The 13,441-nt window shown below is 38.3% G+C and overlaps 1 protein-coding gene across 4 annotated transcripts in view; it reads right to left on the bottom strand.

The window, feature by feature from the left end:
• Positions 1-506: 506 nt before the first annotated feature.
• Positions 507-13,441, bottom strand: part of PRRG1 (proline rich and Gla domain 1) — a 32,235-nt gene continuing 19,300 nt past the window's right edge. For 3 of the 4 annotated variants that reach the window (XM_052794669.1, XM_052794667.1, XM_052794670.1), the window contains 2 exons: positions 12,268-12,428; positions 507-4,632 (listed from right to left, as the gene is read on the bottom strand). In XM_052794669.1, the coding sequence (XP_052650629.1) occupies positions 4,108-4,632; positions 12,268-12,428 (686 nt within the window). In that variant the 3' untranslated portion in view covers positions 507-4,107. The remainder of the gene's footprint in view (positions 4,633-12,267; positions 12,429-13,441) is intronic. The other variant, XM_052794668.1, reaches the window with a different exon arrangement.

The following is a 13,441-nucleotide window of genomic DNA, read 5'->3' as shown; positions in this document are numbered from 1 at the left end:
CTTTTTTGTTCGCTATTAATACATCATCCTCAGAGCTGATGCAAAATTTTGCAGTCACTGTCTTTCAAATGGCTGAAGCCAACTTTGAAATTAAGTCCTCTGACTTAAACATTTTTGCTACAGTATAGTGCTTCAATTTGCTGTAATAGAGAATAATAGAAATAGAATCATTAAGTCTGGAAAAGACCTCTGAGATCATCAAGTCCAACCATCAATTTCTGCTTTCCCTCTGCCTGTAACTGTTATTTAGCTATGGCTATAATAAATACTTTTTTTTAAAAATGGAAAATAAACAAATTCACAAATCTGATTAAAACTGAGCCTGAATTTTGAAAGCATATCAAGTCTACCTGCAAACAAGATTATATTTATATTTTAAGGTATCAAAACAATTGATTCACTGCAACTGATTAAGTACATACAAGAATGGAAATGAAAACATTGCTTAAATACACAAAGTTAATTCTCACTGTAGTTGTGTAGAATTGATATTTTGAAACATTAGAGGCATCTTAAAAAATTTTATTTAGCACATTCAAAAACGTTACAAAAAATTTTCTATAAACATAGGCAAAAATGTTTAAATAGGATAATTTAATGTAAACCAAACCCCTTTAAAATATGCAATACTGTAATCAGAGGTTATTTACATCCAGTGAAGACAGAACAACCTTCACTAAGGCTAAATGTCATCTAAGCAAATAATTAAGTTCCATAATTTCTTAAAACAGCGACACTTATATTTAAGTTAGTTTTAGTAGATAAATCATCTCAGTCCTAATACAAGATGAAATTCAATGTTACATTCAGAAGTGGGAAAGGCAGTATCCTGGCTATTCATGTCATCAGTCAAGATAGGTACTGCATTCAGACTTGCAAAACCTTTAGAGAGGTACAACTATAAATTTATAATATTTATTGCATGACAATGCAATTACAGGATAGGTAAAACAACTAAGTGACCTGGAAAAAAAAGCTGTATAAAACCCCAGTACAAATGAAATTTTATTTTTCCATCAGATTAGAAAAGCCAGCCACAAGACTAAGCTATTTTCCCACATTTCACAAAACAGAACAAAATAATTTGTAATTTGACATTATTCCAACATGGAGAAAGCTGTTCATGTCTTAGAAAAAAAATAGATTTGGATAACTGTCCCACGCAAGTTTTCTTTAATTATGAAATTTATTCACCAAGACATAAGTTTATAGCCCGCAATGGCTTTCATGCTCATGTACATGGAAAAGGCATAGCCCAATAAATTCAACTCATAGATCATTTTAGATATTTGGTTGTGGCTTTTTTGGAAAGACAAGCATCATTTTTGCATTGCACATAAAAGTATCTACAGGATACAGCAACATAATCAACTTAGGAGCCAGAAACATAAAGCCATTAAAAGTGGTAGTGGAATACAGAGTAATAAAAAAAAAAAAAAGGAAAAAAAAAAAGCCAGCTCATCTCTAGACTGCCCATGTTCAAGGGATGATGACAGCTGCTGAATGACCTAATGTGAAATGGGTGATCTCCATGCATTTCCCACAGGAAAGTCTTATATCCAAACAAAAAAAGTGACTGCTAAAACTACTAGCTGTGCTGGCAGGCACAGGAGATGCCAATATGGCATGGACATTGAAACACCAGCTCTTTTTGAGGTGGTTTCTTCACGTTGAGATGAGGCACTTTGTTTTGGTAACGTCTGCCTAAAGCAGTATATTAACTGTTGCTCAGTATAAAAGGAGCTTTAACTTCTACAAGTGGCAATTCAGGACACACAAAAGCTAAAACCACTTCAAAAGAAAAGGTCAGCCAGTCCAAAAACAAGACCCAGGCAATTCTTACTACAAGTGTCCAAAACATATTGTACTTATCTGCCCAATATCTATTATATAATAAACATAAATAAGAGTTATCTTTTTGACAACAGTTTGACCTGGAGTTCATCTATTAACTCTAATACAACTTGCCTCAGCATCTGAAGATCCCCAGTAGACAACTTAGGCAACCTACTCTCTGTCAAAAATGAGAACACAAAATTAATCATAAAATCCTTACTTCATTTGTCAATACATTATATCAAATTCTTACAGAAGTGTGCATATACACACCCATCTTTGACCATACATTTCTTTTCAGCAGCTTTCTGTAAAATTCCTTAGGGAAAAGATGGGCCATGCCCCCATGAGACAGTAGACACCAGCACACATCTCAGACATTAACAGCAAGGATGGCACTGGCATTTCATTTGGGGTCTTTGGAACAAGATGCAGTTTGGGTTTCTGTTGTAAGAAAGCCAGCATAACACAGTAGTCCTTTAGGGCTAAATACATTTCAATCTGTGCTAATTGATTAGTGGAACCCAGAACAATACTAAAGCTAATGCCATGCTACCTACGTGTGGGAAGAAAGAAAACTAAAATGAATATTCAGAAGCTAAATCAAGCAATGAACTTTTAAATCAAGCTGGGAAAAAAAGAAATCGCCACACTACAGCTTGCACCACCTTAACTATCACCAGAGTCTAAACCAGGTGGTGGAAATTCTGTACAAGCCTCTATTCTAACTTGCATCAAGCCTGTCAGAAACCTACATCTCTTCAGCCTCTAAAAGTCACTCTGGACTAATGCTTGGGGCTATGCCTGCGTTGTGTTCTTGGAAATACAACACGGTGGGTCCTCACGGTTCTGCCCTCCGTCAGGTGGGCTCCGCAGCTCACAGCTGGAGCGAGCAGAGCCAGGCCGGCCACACAACTTCTGGAGCCAGCCTGGACTAACATGCTTCCCAGCAGCTCTTACTCTGATGAGCACCCGTAACCCAAGAGCTGTGAAAAAAAAAGGCTTGTGTACACTGAGAATGGAGTGCGCTTTAAAAATTCATGTCATGGATAAAAGCACTACACTGATCTTAGAAACAATGAAAAATGTAAGTAGTTTTATTTCTTTATAACATACTGTTAACTTTTGCAACAGAAGCACCTTGTTGGAATGGATAAGCAGTAAATATATTTGTTGAAAAAAGGTATCTATATCCTCTGCAAAGTATTTCCATAGCCACCAATACAAGGTGCCCACACGGTACACGTACGTATGCAAGAGGCAAAAGAATATCAGGATTTGAGGAAGGGGTTTTTATTTTGTAGTTGGGAAAAAAAAAAGAAGTCACACACACTGAATGCCTTCCCTTTTTTCTGCTTTTAAAAAGGAAATTAAATACCTTTGGGTTTATGGATAATAGCCTGGTCCCAGTGAAGACTATGATAGGAAGACTATGACCAGGAATTTATCCACTCTTGAGTATAACAGTATTTCATTATTTACCGTTGCATGAACTTTCAAGTTCTAAAGTTAACATGTGCACACTTCTCACCTCTAGAATACACACGTACAAACAGATAGGAAAACAGAGAGGAAAGGCAGAACACAGACAGAAAATTACACTATTAAATCCACTAATTAGTATCTTGAATTGTTAGCTTCTAAACATTTACAGAATTTTGAGTTCTAATAGCAAAAGCTTTAGAATACACCTCTTCTGCTAGGACTCTGAAATTATTGCTATTATGCCAGCATACTCTTAATGAGATACTGGTTTGAACACAAAGGCATACTGCTCTCAGCCTTCCAAGGGCCCAGGATAGGGTGCAGCATGTAACAAAAACCCAAGTGAGAAAAAGGAACCAACCAGACAAGAGGCAATACTGCAAAATCAGTCCCCTTTAAGTGTAAATAATTATCTAAAATGTTGCTTAAGGATTCCCTACTTCAGGCAATTCTGGCAGTCTGCAGTAAGAAAGGGGAGGGGAATTCCACAAATCTTGTGGGGAATGTGGACAACGTTCTGAATAAAACAAGTGACATCCCTCAAAGCACAGGGACTTTTGAGAAGTATGACAGAGTATCATGTTTGTACCTGCACTCACTCTCAATACAGATTCCTTAAGACCTGCTGTAGGGGAAAAAATCCCAAACCCAAAGAACAAGTGAATCTAAAACAAAAGTGAAGTTCATTGTACAAGTCCATTAAATTACAGAAATGCATAATAAGCCAAGATAAAGTGCTACAAAATGATTAGTAATTTTTAAAAAGTCCATAGCATTCTTCTTGCTTTACTTAGTACCGGTGACAACAGGAGATAGTGCAATGGCACTGGCTGAACTGGAATTCACAATGTCTTCGTATTGCGGGGGTGGATCTAAATGTTGTTCAGTTTCACTGCTTCTCACACTGATTTCGCCAGTGGCTTCCTCATATGAAGGAGGAGGATCACAGTTTGAGAGCCTTGTGGATATTGAGTCTGACCGTCCATCCATATAGCTCAGACCTCCTGGAGAAAGCCCACTGACTTCATACATTTCCTCCTGTGGGGAATGAACAATGCTGAGAGGCGGCGGAAGAGGACCTCTGCCATCAGCCACAGCACCATCACCCATTGCTTCGTGGGCTCCCCTATGCACGTACACCGACTGTCTACGCATTTTCTTTTTAAACAGGCATCTCCATATGACAAAAATGACAATGAGGATAACAAAAAGGCCAATGATTAATGGAAATGCAAGGTAAAATGAATACCAGGTATGTCCTGTGTTACTTTCTCCCTGAAGTCCATTTTTGTAGACTTTCCAGAACTCCTTCTAGAAGAGCAAGACAGGATAAGTCAGAAACTATAAGACAGTTAAAAAAATAATCACTGTAAGCAAGTTGTTTCAAATGAATGAGGAAAAAAAGGCATTTCAAATACTGATGATTAAAATAAGAACTGGTATGGATAAGCACACACAATAAACTTTCAAATTTTCTTCTGATGTGATTAGTGATACAAAAGGGGTTTTGTTTTTTAAAATCAGCTCCTCACTGCTTTTAAGATTCCTGTGTCTGCACTTAATATTTACAGCAGCACAGACAGGACCAGGTAAAAAATAGTAGTAGTAGTAGTAATAATAATGATAATAAAAAAAAAAAAATCTAATCAGCATGCACATCAGCCCTCTGGTAGATCAAAATTTTTCAGCACCACTCAAGGTAAAAGTTAGTGTTTTGTTCATTTGTTTTAAAATTGTAACAATATACTAATACAATTTGACAGGGAAATACTGTTTCGGAATGACAGACCATTTTAGCAAAGCACAACTATGTTGTACGGTCATCTCATAATTTAGACTTCCCCCACCCTGTGGCTCATAAAGCAATCGTTGTCAGCTTATTTTGAGTTGATTCATACCCTCTGTTTATAGTTAAAAATAGCTCCAGCACTATTAGAATATTACACAGCTTATTATATTCTAGAAATTTTGACAGCGTAGCTACAGATAAATGGAACAAAGTGAAAAGTGAAAATATGAACAAGTGAAAACAAAGATGAAGGGGGATACCAGTACTTGAAAGTACTCTTTGCTGTATTAATATGCATACGCAAGAGCACAAAGATCATGTCGCCATCCAATTTTCTCTGCAGTGAATGCTATGAAAAAAACAGTACAAAGAAAAACATACCCTGCCTCAAAAAAGTAGTCATCCTCACCTGTAGCATAAGGTTTCTCCTACTAAGAAACACTTCCACTGTACTGGGGTTTATAGTCATGTATAATTTAAGAAAAAAATAATTACCTCCATCCCACCAAATCTATGCCAGAAACTCTGAACTCTTTAGTTTTCTTTGAAAATGCAGAGACCCGACCCATTCACACTCATGCCAGCATTTATTTTAAATGATAGCATACGTCTCACATGCAAGTATTTATAAAATAGTCACCAGGAAAAATGGATATTGTCATTGCTCAGTTATTAGTAAATGAGATGCTCAGGCTGCAGACTGACTGACTTTGTGCACAGACAAATCAGATCCATCAATTTTTTTAGTTCAGGACTGCTGCCACATGATCAGCATTAAACAGATAATGCCACCAAACTTATCTCAGAGGCTGCTTGGGTCCAGAAGCAGCATGGCCCCTCTAGCGTGGAGGCTAAGTTTGTCCTGTGCAAAGCCAGGACCAGGACACCGTGGGCAAAACACATGCTCGCAGTGCTTCTGGATCAGAATTTACTAAGGTTAAGAGCAATGCCATGTGCATGAAACAACTGGCTATCCTGTAGATTTTCTTTTTTAAAAAATAAATTCAGTTGTTCTTAGCCCTATACTCAGTACAAATCCCCCCCCCCCCCAAAGAAAAAAAAAAAGAAAAAAAAAGTCTTAATTCCTACAGCAACACAGGATCAGGCATTTTTCCTAAATTCCAAGGCTTGACATCACAAGCAGGTCATCACAGTGCCGCTCTTTGATGTGAACCCAGGTACAAATCATCTAAGCTAAGTCAGGTAGCATTGGCTTCAAAGCAAGCAAGTCTTGGAGGATGGACTAACCTCTCTAAAACCCCTTCTCTGCAAAGGCCTTCCTTGATGCATTGTTCCACAGTGAACTCCAGATCAACTGTGCTGACTTCAGAAAAACATATTTGAGGGGGGAAACTAACATTTAAAAACTGGCATTAGCTGCACAGCTGAGGACTTTTGGGATCTCTGCATAAAACCCAACAAACCCAAAAACCTCACCTCTCCGCACCAGATCACCAGCCAATTAAGAAGATCTGTTACGTATTACCTTTCCATCTGGTTTGAATACAAGTAACTAGATTCTTTAGTGGAATAAATATATTGTCAACTAAAAAAGCTGGTAAGGATTCATTAGAATTATTAAATGCTACTGTCTGTACTGGAACCAAACTTCCCACTTCACTGTTCTGTGGCCTCAACAGCAGCAAAGGAATAAAATGGTGCAGTGTCTGTTTTTGAGGCCAAAGTTGTAAAGATTTACTGAAAGTCATCAAATATACTGCTCAAGGATGTATTGTTTTAAAGACTCTGTGGAGGAGAAAGGTAGATTTGATAAAAAAGAAGAAATCACACTTTTCCCCTAGTAATATGTTTTGTGTTGCAGACTGCAGAGGAAATGCACCTTCTCCAATGGAAGTGCAGTAAGTTGTGACTGGTATTTTAGTACTGTTTCCATGTTACTTCTAGCTCAGCTCTATCTGCTGGAGAAAAGGTCTCGGTACCTTCTTCAGAAAGCTGAAATACCAGCATCTCTCCTTGTCACTCTGTAACATGGCAAAGCAGCAGAAAAGCTGTTTTCCCAGAGTGGCAGGCAATTAATTCAGAATAGGGTGTGTGGCTGTGGGGGATGTTCAAGTTAATGGTGTGACCGGACAGATGCATAAAGAGCTTAAGGTAAGAGTTTAAACTGCCTTAAGGATGAAAGTAGTTTAATGTCCACTTTCATTTACATGCTAGACAAAGGAAATAAATTCCAAGACAGTTTAGACACACACACCCATGTCAAAAATTACAGTGCTTCAGGTCTAAGGTTATCTTACAGGGACAGAAGAATAAAGTTCTGCACACAGGTAAAAAAAATACTAAGAAAGAAACACTTGTTTCATCATTTAAAAAAAAAATAATCTTTCTTTAAATTTTCCTCTTTGGAAAAAAACCCCCAACCCCACAAAAATCCACCAACGAAAAACTTACTAGTACTAGACCTCAGGTTTCCAGCTTGTATTTTTGCAAGCCAAATCTCAAAGAGAAGCACAAAGACTGTTAGTTTCAGACTGACGGAATTGACAGGAACTGCAGGAAACTAATACTTCAGGTTCAAGTTGCACAGCTGCCAAGCAGCTCCCCCCTGCTCTGTCATCCCACAGCTACGCTGCACTGTAAAGTGAAGGCACAGGAGGAGGACAAGCCACCTGGTCAAAGTCAAATCATGCCCAACAAAACCACAGAGAACTTGGATGAATTTGCACAGTGTGAGGATTTGTACAAACTGCTACGAAAAAAACCCAAGAAGCGGAAAATACTGAAAACCTAGGAAACAGCTGTAGAACTCAGAGAGAAAGTTAAAGAGTAATTCAAAAGTTGGAAAACTAACCGCACAAACATCCCTTCCGCAGCTGCTGGTCTCTTAAACCACCAACAAAAAGGACTTTCTTTCTACTTAACAAAATTACTAACTCGTGATTTATGAAAAGGACACTCCAGTAATAATTTATCCTTGAGTGCTGTACAGCTGGGAATACCAGGCATATATGCCTTAAAAGGCTGAAAAACTAAGTTAAGCAAGCCACAGAATCAGATAACTGGAGTGGAAAAGACTTAGAAAACATCTAATGTATGTCCCTTACTGCTTTGACAAATCCAGTTTGAAATAATCAAAAGGAATTCTCAAGGGCATCCCACACAAAGACAGTTATGGCCAATTTGCCAGAATTTTGTTTCCCTTTTATTTCTAATACTTCTCAGAACAGTCAGCATCAGTCAACTGGATCTGAACGCTGCATTAAATAAGGGATCTACATGAAAGTTAAGAGACTCGCACCCTGCTGAGAATTTCAGCTGAGGCCTTTACTACATTTGGCAGCATCGTCAGCCTCAAATGATTCTTGGTCAATTGTCTGACTTGTTTTAAAGGTGGACTAATAATATACCACTCAGAAGACTGCTTGATATTCAGTAGGCAGAGGATGCAAACAAAGCAATAATGGGAAGTGAGTGTACCTACTACACCGTTTTCTTCTGGTGTGCCCTCAATTTCAGTTGGCAGGAAAAGATTCACCTCTTCTCTTCTGGGTATTTATCCGGCATCCGTAATTAGAAATAGACTGATGCTAGAAGTCTTACTTGATCACATCATTTTAGATCTCGTGCTGACAAGTTTTGAGTTGCTCGCTGAGCTTTTTAGTAGTTTGTTTGTTTGTTTTGCTAGAATAGAGCTATATAGAGAACCTTGCAATCTGTGACTTCTAGCTTTTAAAATCTTCACGCAGTATAATTTAAAAAAATGAGTTAATGGAAATAAAATTAATATCAGTGCTTCAATCACACTTCGCACAGTAACTTTTAAACAAATCTTTGAGTCTCCCAACAACCTTTGACAACGGACCAGTGACCACATACAGTGCTGCCTGCAGGCTACAGGTACTACAAATAAACAGCTTTACTAGATCAGACCTAGGGTTCACCTAATCTGTTACCTTCTCTCTGACAACAATCATTAAGAGACTGCCGAAAGAAGAGTTCAAACACAAGCAGGCAGTGATACTCTCCCAGCTTCCATGTATTTGTACTTCAAGACTTCTGTTAGCCAAAGCTGATCCCTTTTATTCAGTAGTTCCAGATTGATTTATCTTCCATTCATTTATATTGTTGTTCTCTGAACCTATACGAGGTTTTAGGATCCGAGGCATCCTGCGGCAAGGCAGTCCACAGTTCTACTATCTGTGGTGAGAAGAGATAATTCTATTTGCTTTGAACCTGCACCTTCTAGTTTCCTTTGAGGCCCTCTCAGCCCCCCTATCTGTCAGAACGATGGCGAGTGACTGACCTCAGTTCAATGTTCATGCTCCTCACAGACATCATCACATATTCCCTGATTTAACTCTTTTCCGATCTATTGTTACAGAAGTCTTTTCATATCTTTGGTCAACTGCCACACTTTGTTGGTTCTCTGGTCTTTCCTCAGCTACTAATTTGCCTTTTAGGAGATAGGGAGATCAGATCTGTACACAACACATTCAAGACGCGGGTGCGCAGTGACATAATTATTTTCTCCACTTTGATCCCTATTCCTTTCTTTGGATTCTTAGCACTCAGGTTTTTATTTTGTTTTGCTTTTGACTGCTGAGCATTAAACTCAAGTCTTCATAGATTCAAATTCAGATCTTGTTCCTGAGTTCAGTTCAGAGCCCATCATATATATAATGAATGTTCCCTTTTCCCCCGCACGCATTACATTTGTCAACGCTGAATTTCATATTCTATTTTATCCACAAAGTCCTGCAAATTCTTCCCTGTTGGCTCTAGCCTTACTAACATAATAGTATTATCTTTATAATTAACTTTATTTTTTTAAATAATAATTCTGAACCTATCAAAATCCCCAAGCCCACACCATATTAAAGGCATTCAATATTTCCATGACAGCTATGCATGTACACTTAACATACACAATGCTAACTTCCAAGAAAAACTCATGCATCAAAAATAACTTGAGGGAACTGCTTGATATTATTTTAATATTACAAATCTGAGTGTTGCACACCTCCCCGGAAGACTGCAGAAAAACGAAGAACCAAGTGGACAAGATAAAAAAATACAAAGAGAGAGATTACACAAAACAAAGTTACCATGAGATAAATAAGCTACAGACCCTATTCAAATTCAGTCTATTTATACTATGATATCATTGCATCTTTGTTTACTCTGAACATACTGTATCATGATCCTAGTGTACTGCATCCATTTCCTTCCCCTGGGACACAGAAGTTAAGTCTTACTAAGTGGCTGTAAGGATGAATACTGCTGGGGGACAATGGACTAAATAAAGCCTAACTAAATGAGGCTGGTCAGGCACGACTGCACATTAGTACAGCCTGGCCCATTAACAAGCTACCAACAACAGAATAAAACCGCTAGGCAAAAAGGACAGAGTAGCAGAAATGGATAAAAGGCCAGGACCTTGGGAGCTCCTTCTCCACGATGACACAAAGGTTGTGGCAAGAGCAGAAATGTAACTATTTCTATTTTACTATTTCCCAAATAGCTCTGCAAGGGAAATGCTATCTACCAAAACACAAAATGTTCCTAAATGGGGCAAAAGAAGCTGGAATTGAAAAGCAACATGTTTTGGCTACACTTTGTCTCGTGACTTGAACTTCTTGTGCTACTTACGCAAAAGCGATATTGTGTTAGAATTTTACACAAGTTGTGTCATTGTACACACTATTCTTAATTACACAATGAGCTATCATTAGGAATGGCCACACCAAGCCAAGTTTGGGAGGTAAAAAACATGTGTGTGCATGCATTTTAAACCTTCAGAAAGAAGAAGCTTTGAAGAGACACCGCATGCTCTACTACTTCATTTTAATAAATCAGAAAGTTCTCATTCCAGCCTTATCCATCTCCCCAGGTATGACCTCCAACAAAAAGATGCCAAGAACTTAAAACATTCAGCACGCTTTTACACATTGCTATTTTTTGATGTGGAGCTCAGCCACTGAAGGGTGGAATGCATCACCTGTGTAAATTCTGGAAGAAATCTGAAATGCCCCCTGTGCCACTTCACCCATTAACCCATCGGCCTTGCAAGTACAATCTCCCTATGCAAAAACACACGAGGGATAGAAGGTTTTTTTGAACATAGGTTTTCTGACTCACGTTTTCTAGCACCTGTTTTTCTCTTTAGATTCATCCTCAAATTCAGCCCTAATTTCAGCCATGTCTGTCTTGAATTAAAAAAAAAAAATTCTCGATTGTATTGCATTAAATAGGTCAGATGCCACCAAGAAAAACCTGTGTGCTGTTTTTATTTGTTGGGAAGCAATATAAGATATGTTGGGTATGATGTGCAGCTATTGCTTGCAGAGCCATTAGCCCACAAGCTTCTTTTAATTAGAGAAGCCAACAGACTTACGCAACAACTCTGCGTGGGCCATATCTGCTTCATTCCCATCAAGTTAATGTATCACCGCCCTTGCATAACGCATGGTAGCACTGAGATTATTGTGCTTTCCATGTTTTAGATCATGGGGGCTTGCAGATTTTAGCCTGAAGAAGGCCACTAGTCTTTCCTTATTTTTAGACTATTAATAGTCTGGGCACTGAACACTTTGGCCAGCTACACCAGCACCCCGGACTCAAAGGTATATTTTAAGTGGAAAGCTTTTTGAGTTGCTCACTCATTTTATGTAAACATATTCAATTAACAAGTTATTCCAGAAGGAGTGAGATAGTGAAGACTTGTGCCCTTTGCTTCTATATATTCCCCATAACAGTCCCAATCCCATAAATTCTTCCAAGACAACTGCATTTATGATATCCAGGTCAGACTGGTGTGTGATGACAGGAGAACCAGTACCTAGGCTATTTGGGTAAATAGTGCTGCCAAACAGATGACAGTTTTGCCCACCTTTTCTCAAGTGGAGGTATTAATTCATGTTCCTTTTCTTCCCAGTTGTCAATTTTCACAATACTTATGAGCATAATTATCTTTGAGACTTCCACCCCTTTCAAATTCAGTTTAAGTGGGACGAAGGATTCAAAAGTTATTGCTGTGCAGTCTATCCATCTCCACTGTACACCTTATTTGCTTAAATAAACAGGTCAAAAAGAAAAACTAATCTAATGTAATGTTGGAAAACACACAAGCATTCAGCACACCCAAAAATTTAGTATCAGTACACCCCACCCATCTTTAAATACACACCAAAACATACCGTTTTTTCCTCATTTTCAAATGCTTCTCTTGCTTCTTCATAGCTACAGATTTCTTCTCTGCATTCATGTTCTATGTCACCTTGCTTTAATTCTTCCAGAAATGTGTTGGCTCTCGGGTATCTTTTTAACACAGAGTTGGCTTTGTCCCCTGTTAAGAACACTGAATAAGAGGAGAGACAACAAAGGTCACTTCTAAAATAGATATCCAAAACCTCACGCCAAAATCACTCAAAGAAAACGTGCTTTTAAGAAATAAAGAGCTTTTTCAAAGTCTTCCCCTTTATTTAATATGATAAAAGGCCTCTCCTAGTTTTGTTCACTATTGTAAGTAGTTGGGCCTACAATTTCAGTAGTTATTGCTATAATTTCATAAATGCGATGGACCTCAATTCAGCATCACAGTCATGTATGCTTAAACAAGATTGAAGCCAGTGCCTAAGAAGAGTGCTCAGAAGAGACAGGCACATGCTCAGCTCAAGCAACTTCTTAAACTAAGATGACACAGAACAAACAAATCCTGCTTGTGAACATCCAAAAAGATATTTGCAACTGCCTGAGGGCATCACAGCCAGAATGCTCTGAAGTTTTTGATATAAATATTTATGAATATTACCCAGAGTCACACACACCAGAACAGCTGGATTTATCAAAGTTTAAGTCTATAAGTTTTCTTAAGCAACTTTGAAGCAGACTTGCTCCCTTCACTCAAGAAATCTCAGCCATGAAATACTGACACTTTTGGGGGTGTGGGGGGGAAGTAGCCTCTTTCTAGTTTCTTAAATCATACACAAAACCTTGCCTTATTTGATGAATCAAATAAAACAAGCCCAAAAGGCAACCAACGTTCTGACACAGGTATTCTTTATTTGCTTTCCTTAGTTTTCTGTTCAATGAAAAGAGCTAGAAGCAACCTCTTTTCTTCTGATGTTCCAGCTTTCCCTCAAATTCCCTGACGCAATGATTTTTACAGTAATATGCCACAACCGGAACACTCCAAAATCCAGCAGACTTAATTACCCAGGAGGTATATGTACAGTATTTCAGGTCAGAAAGCAAGAACATCATGTCAGTGCAACACTGTTCTTGGGCTCTCACCACCAGCAAGAGGGGCTAATTATTCAACGCACTGCCATACTAACACACTCATACCACCTTGCTGACCTATGCAATCAT

This window comes from Harpia harpyja, chromosome 8, assembly GCF_026419915.1.
Source record: "Harpia harpyja isolate bHarHar1 chromosome 8, bHarHar1 primary haplotype, whole genome shotgun sequence".
In the NCBI taxonomy this organism is placed as follows: domain Eukaryota; kingdom Metazoa; phylum Chordata; class Aves; order Accipitriformes; family Accipitridae; genus Harpia; species Harpia harpyja.
Note: the sequence above shows the minus strand (reverse complement) of the source record. Positions and strands in the feature narration are given on the sequence as shown.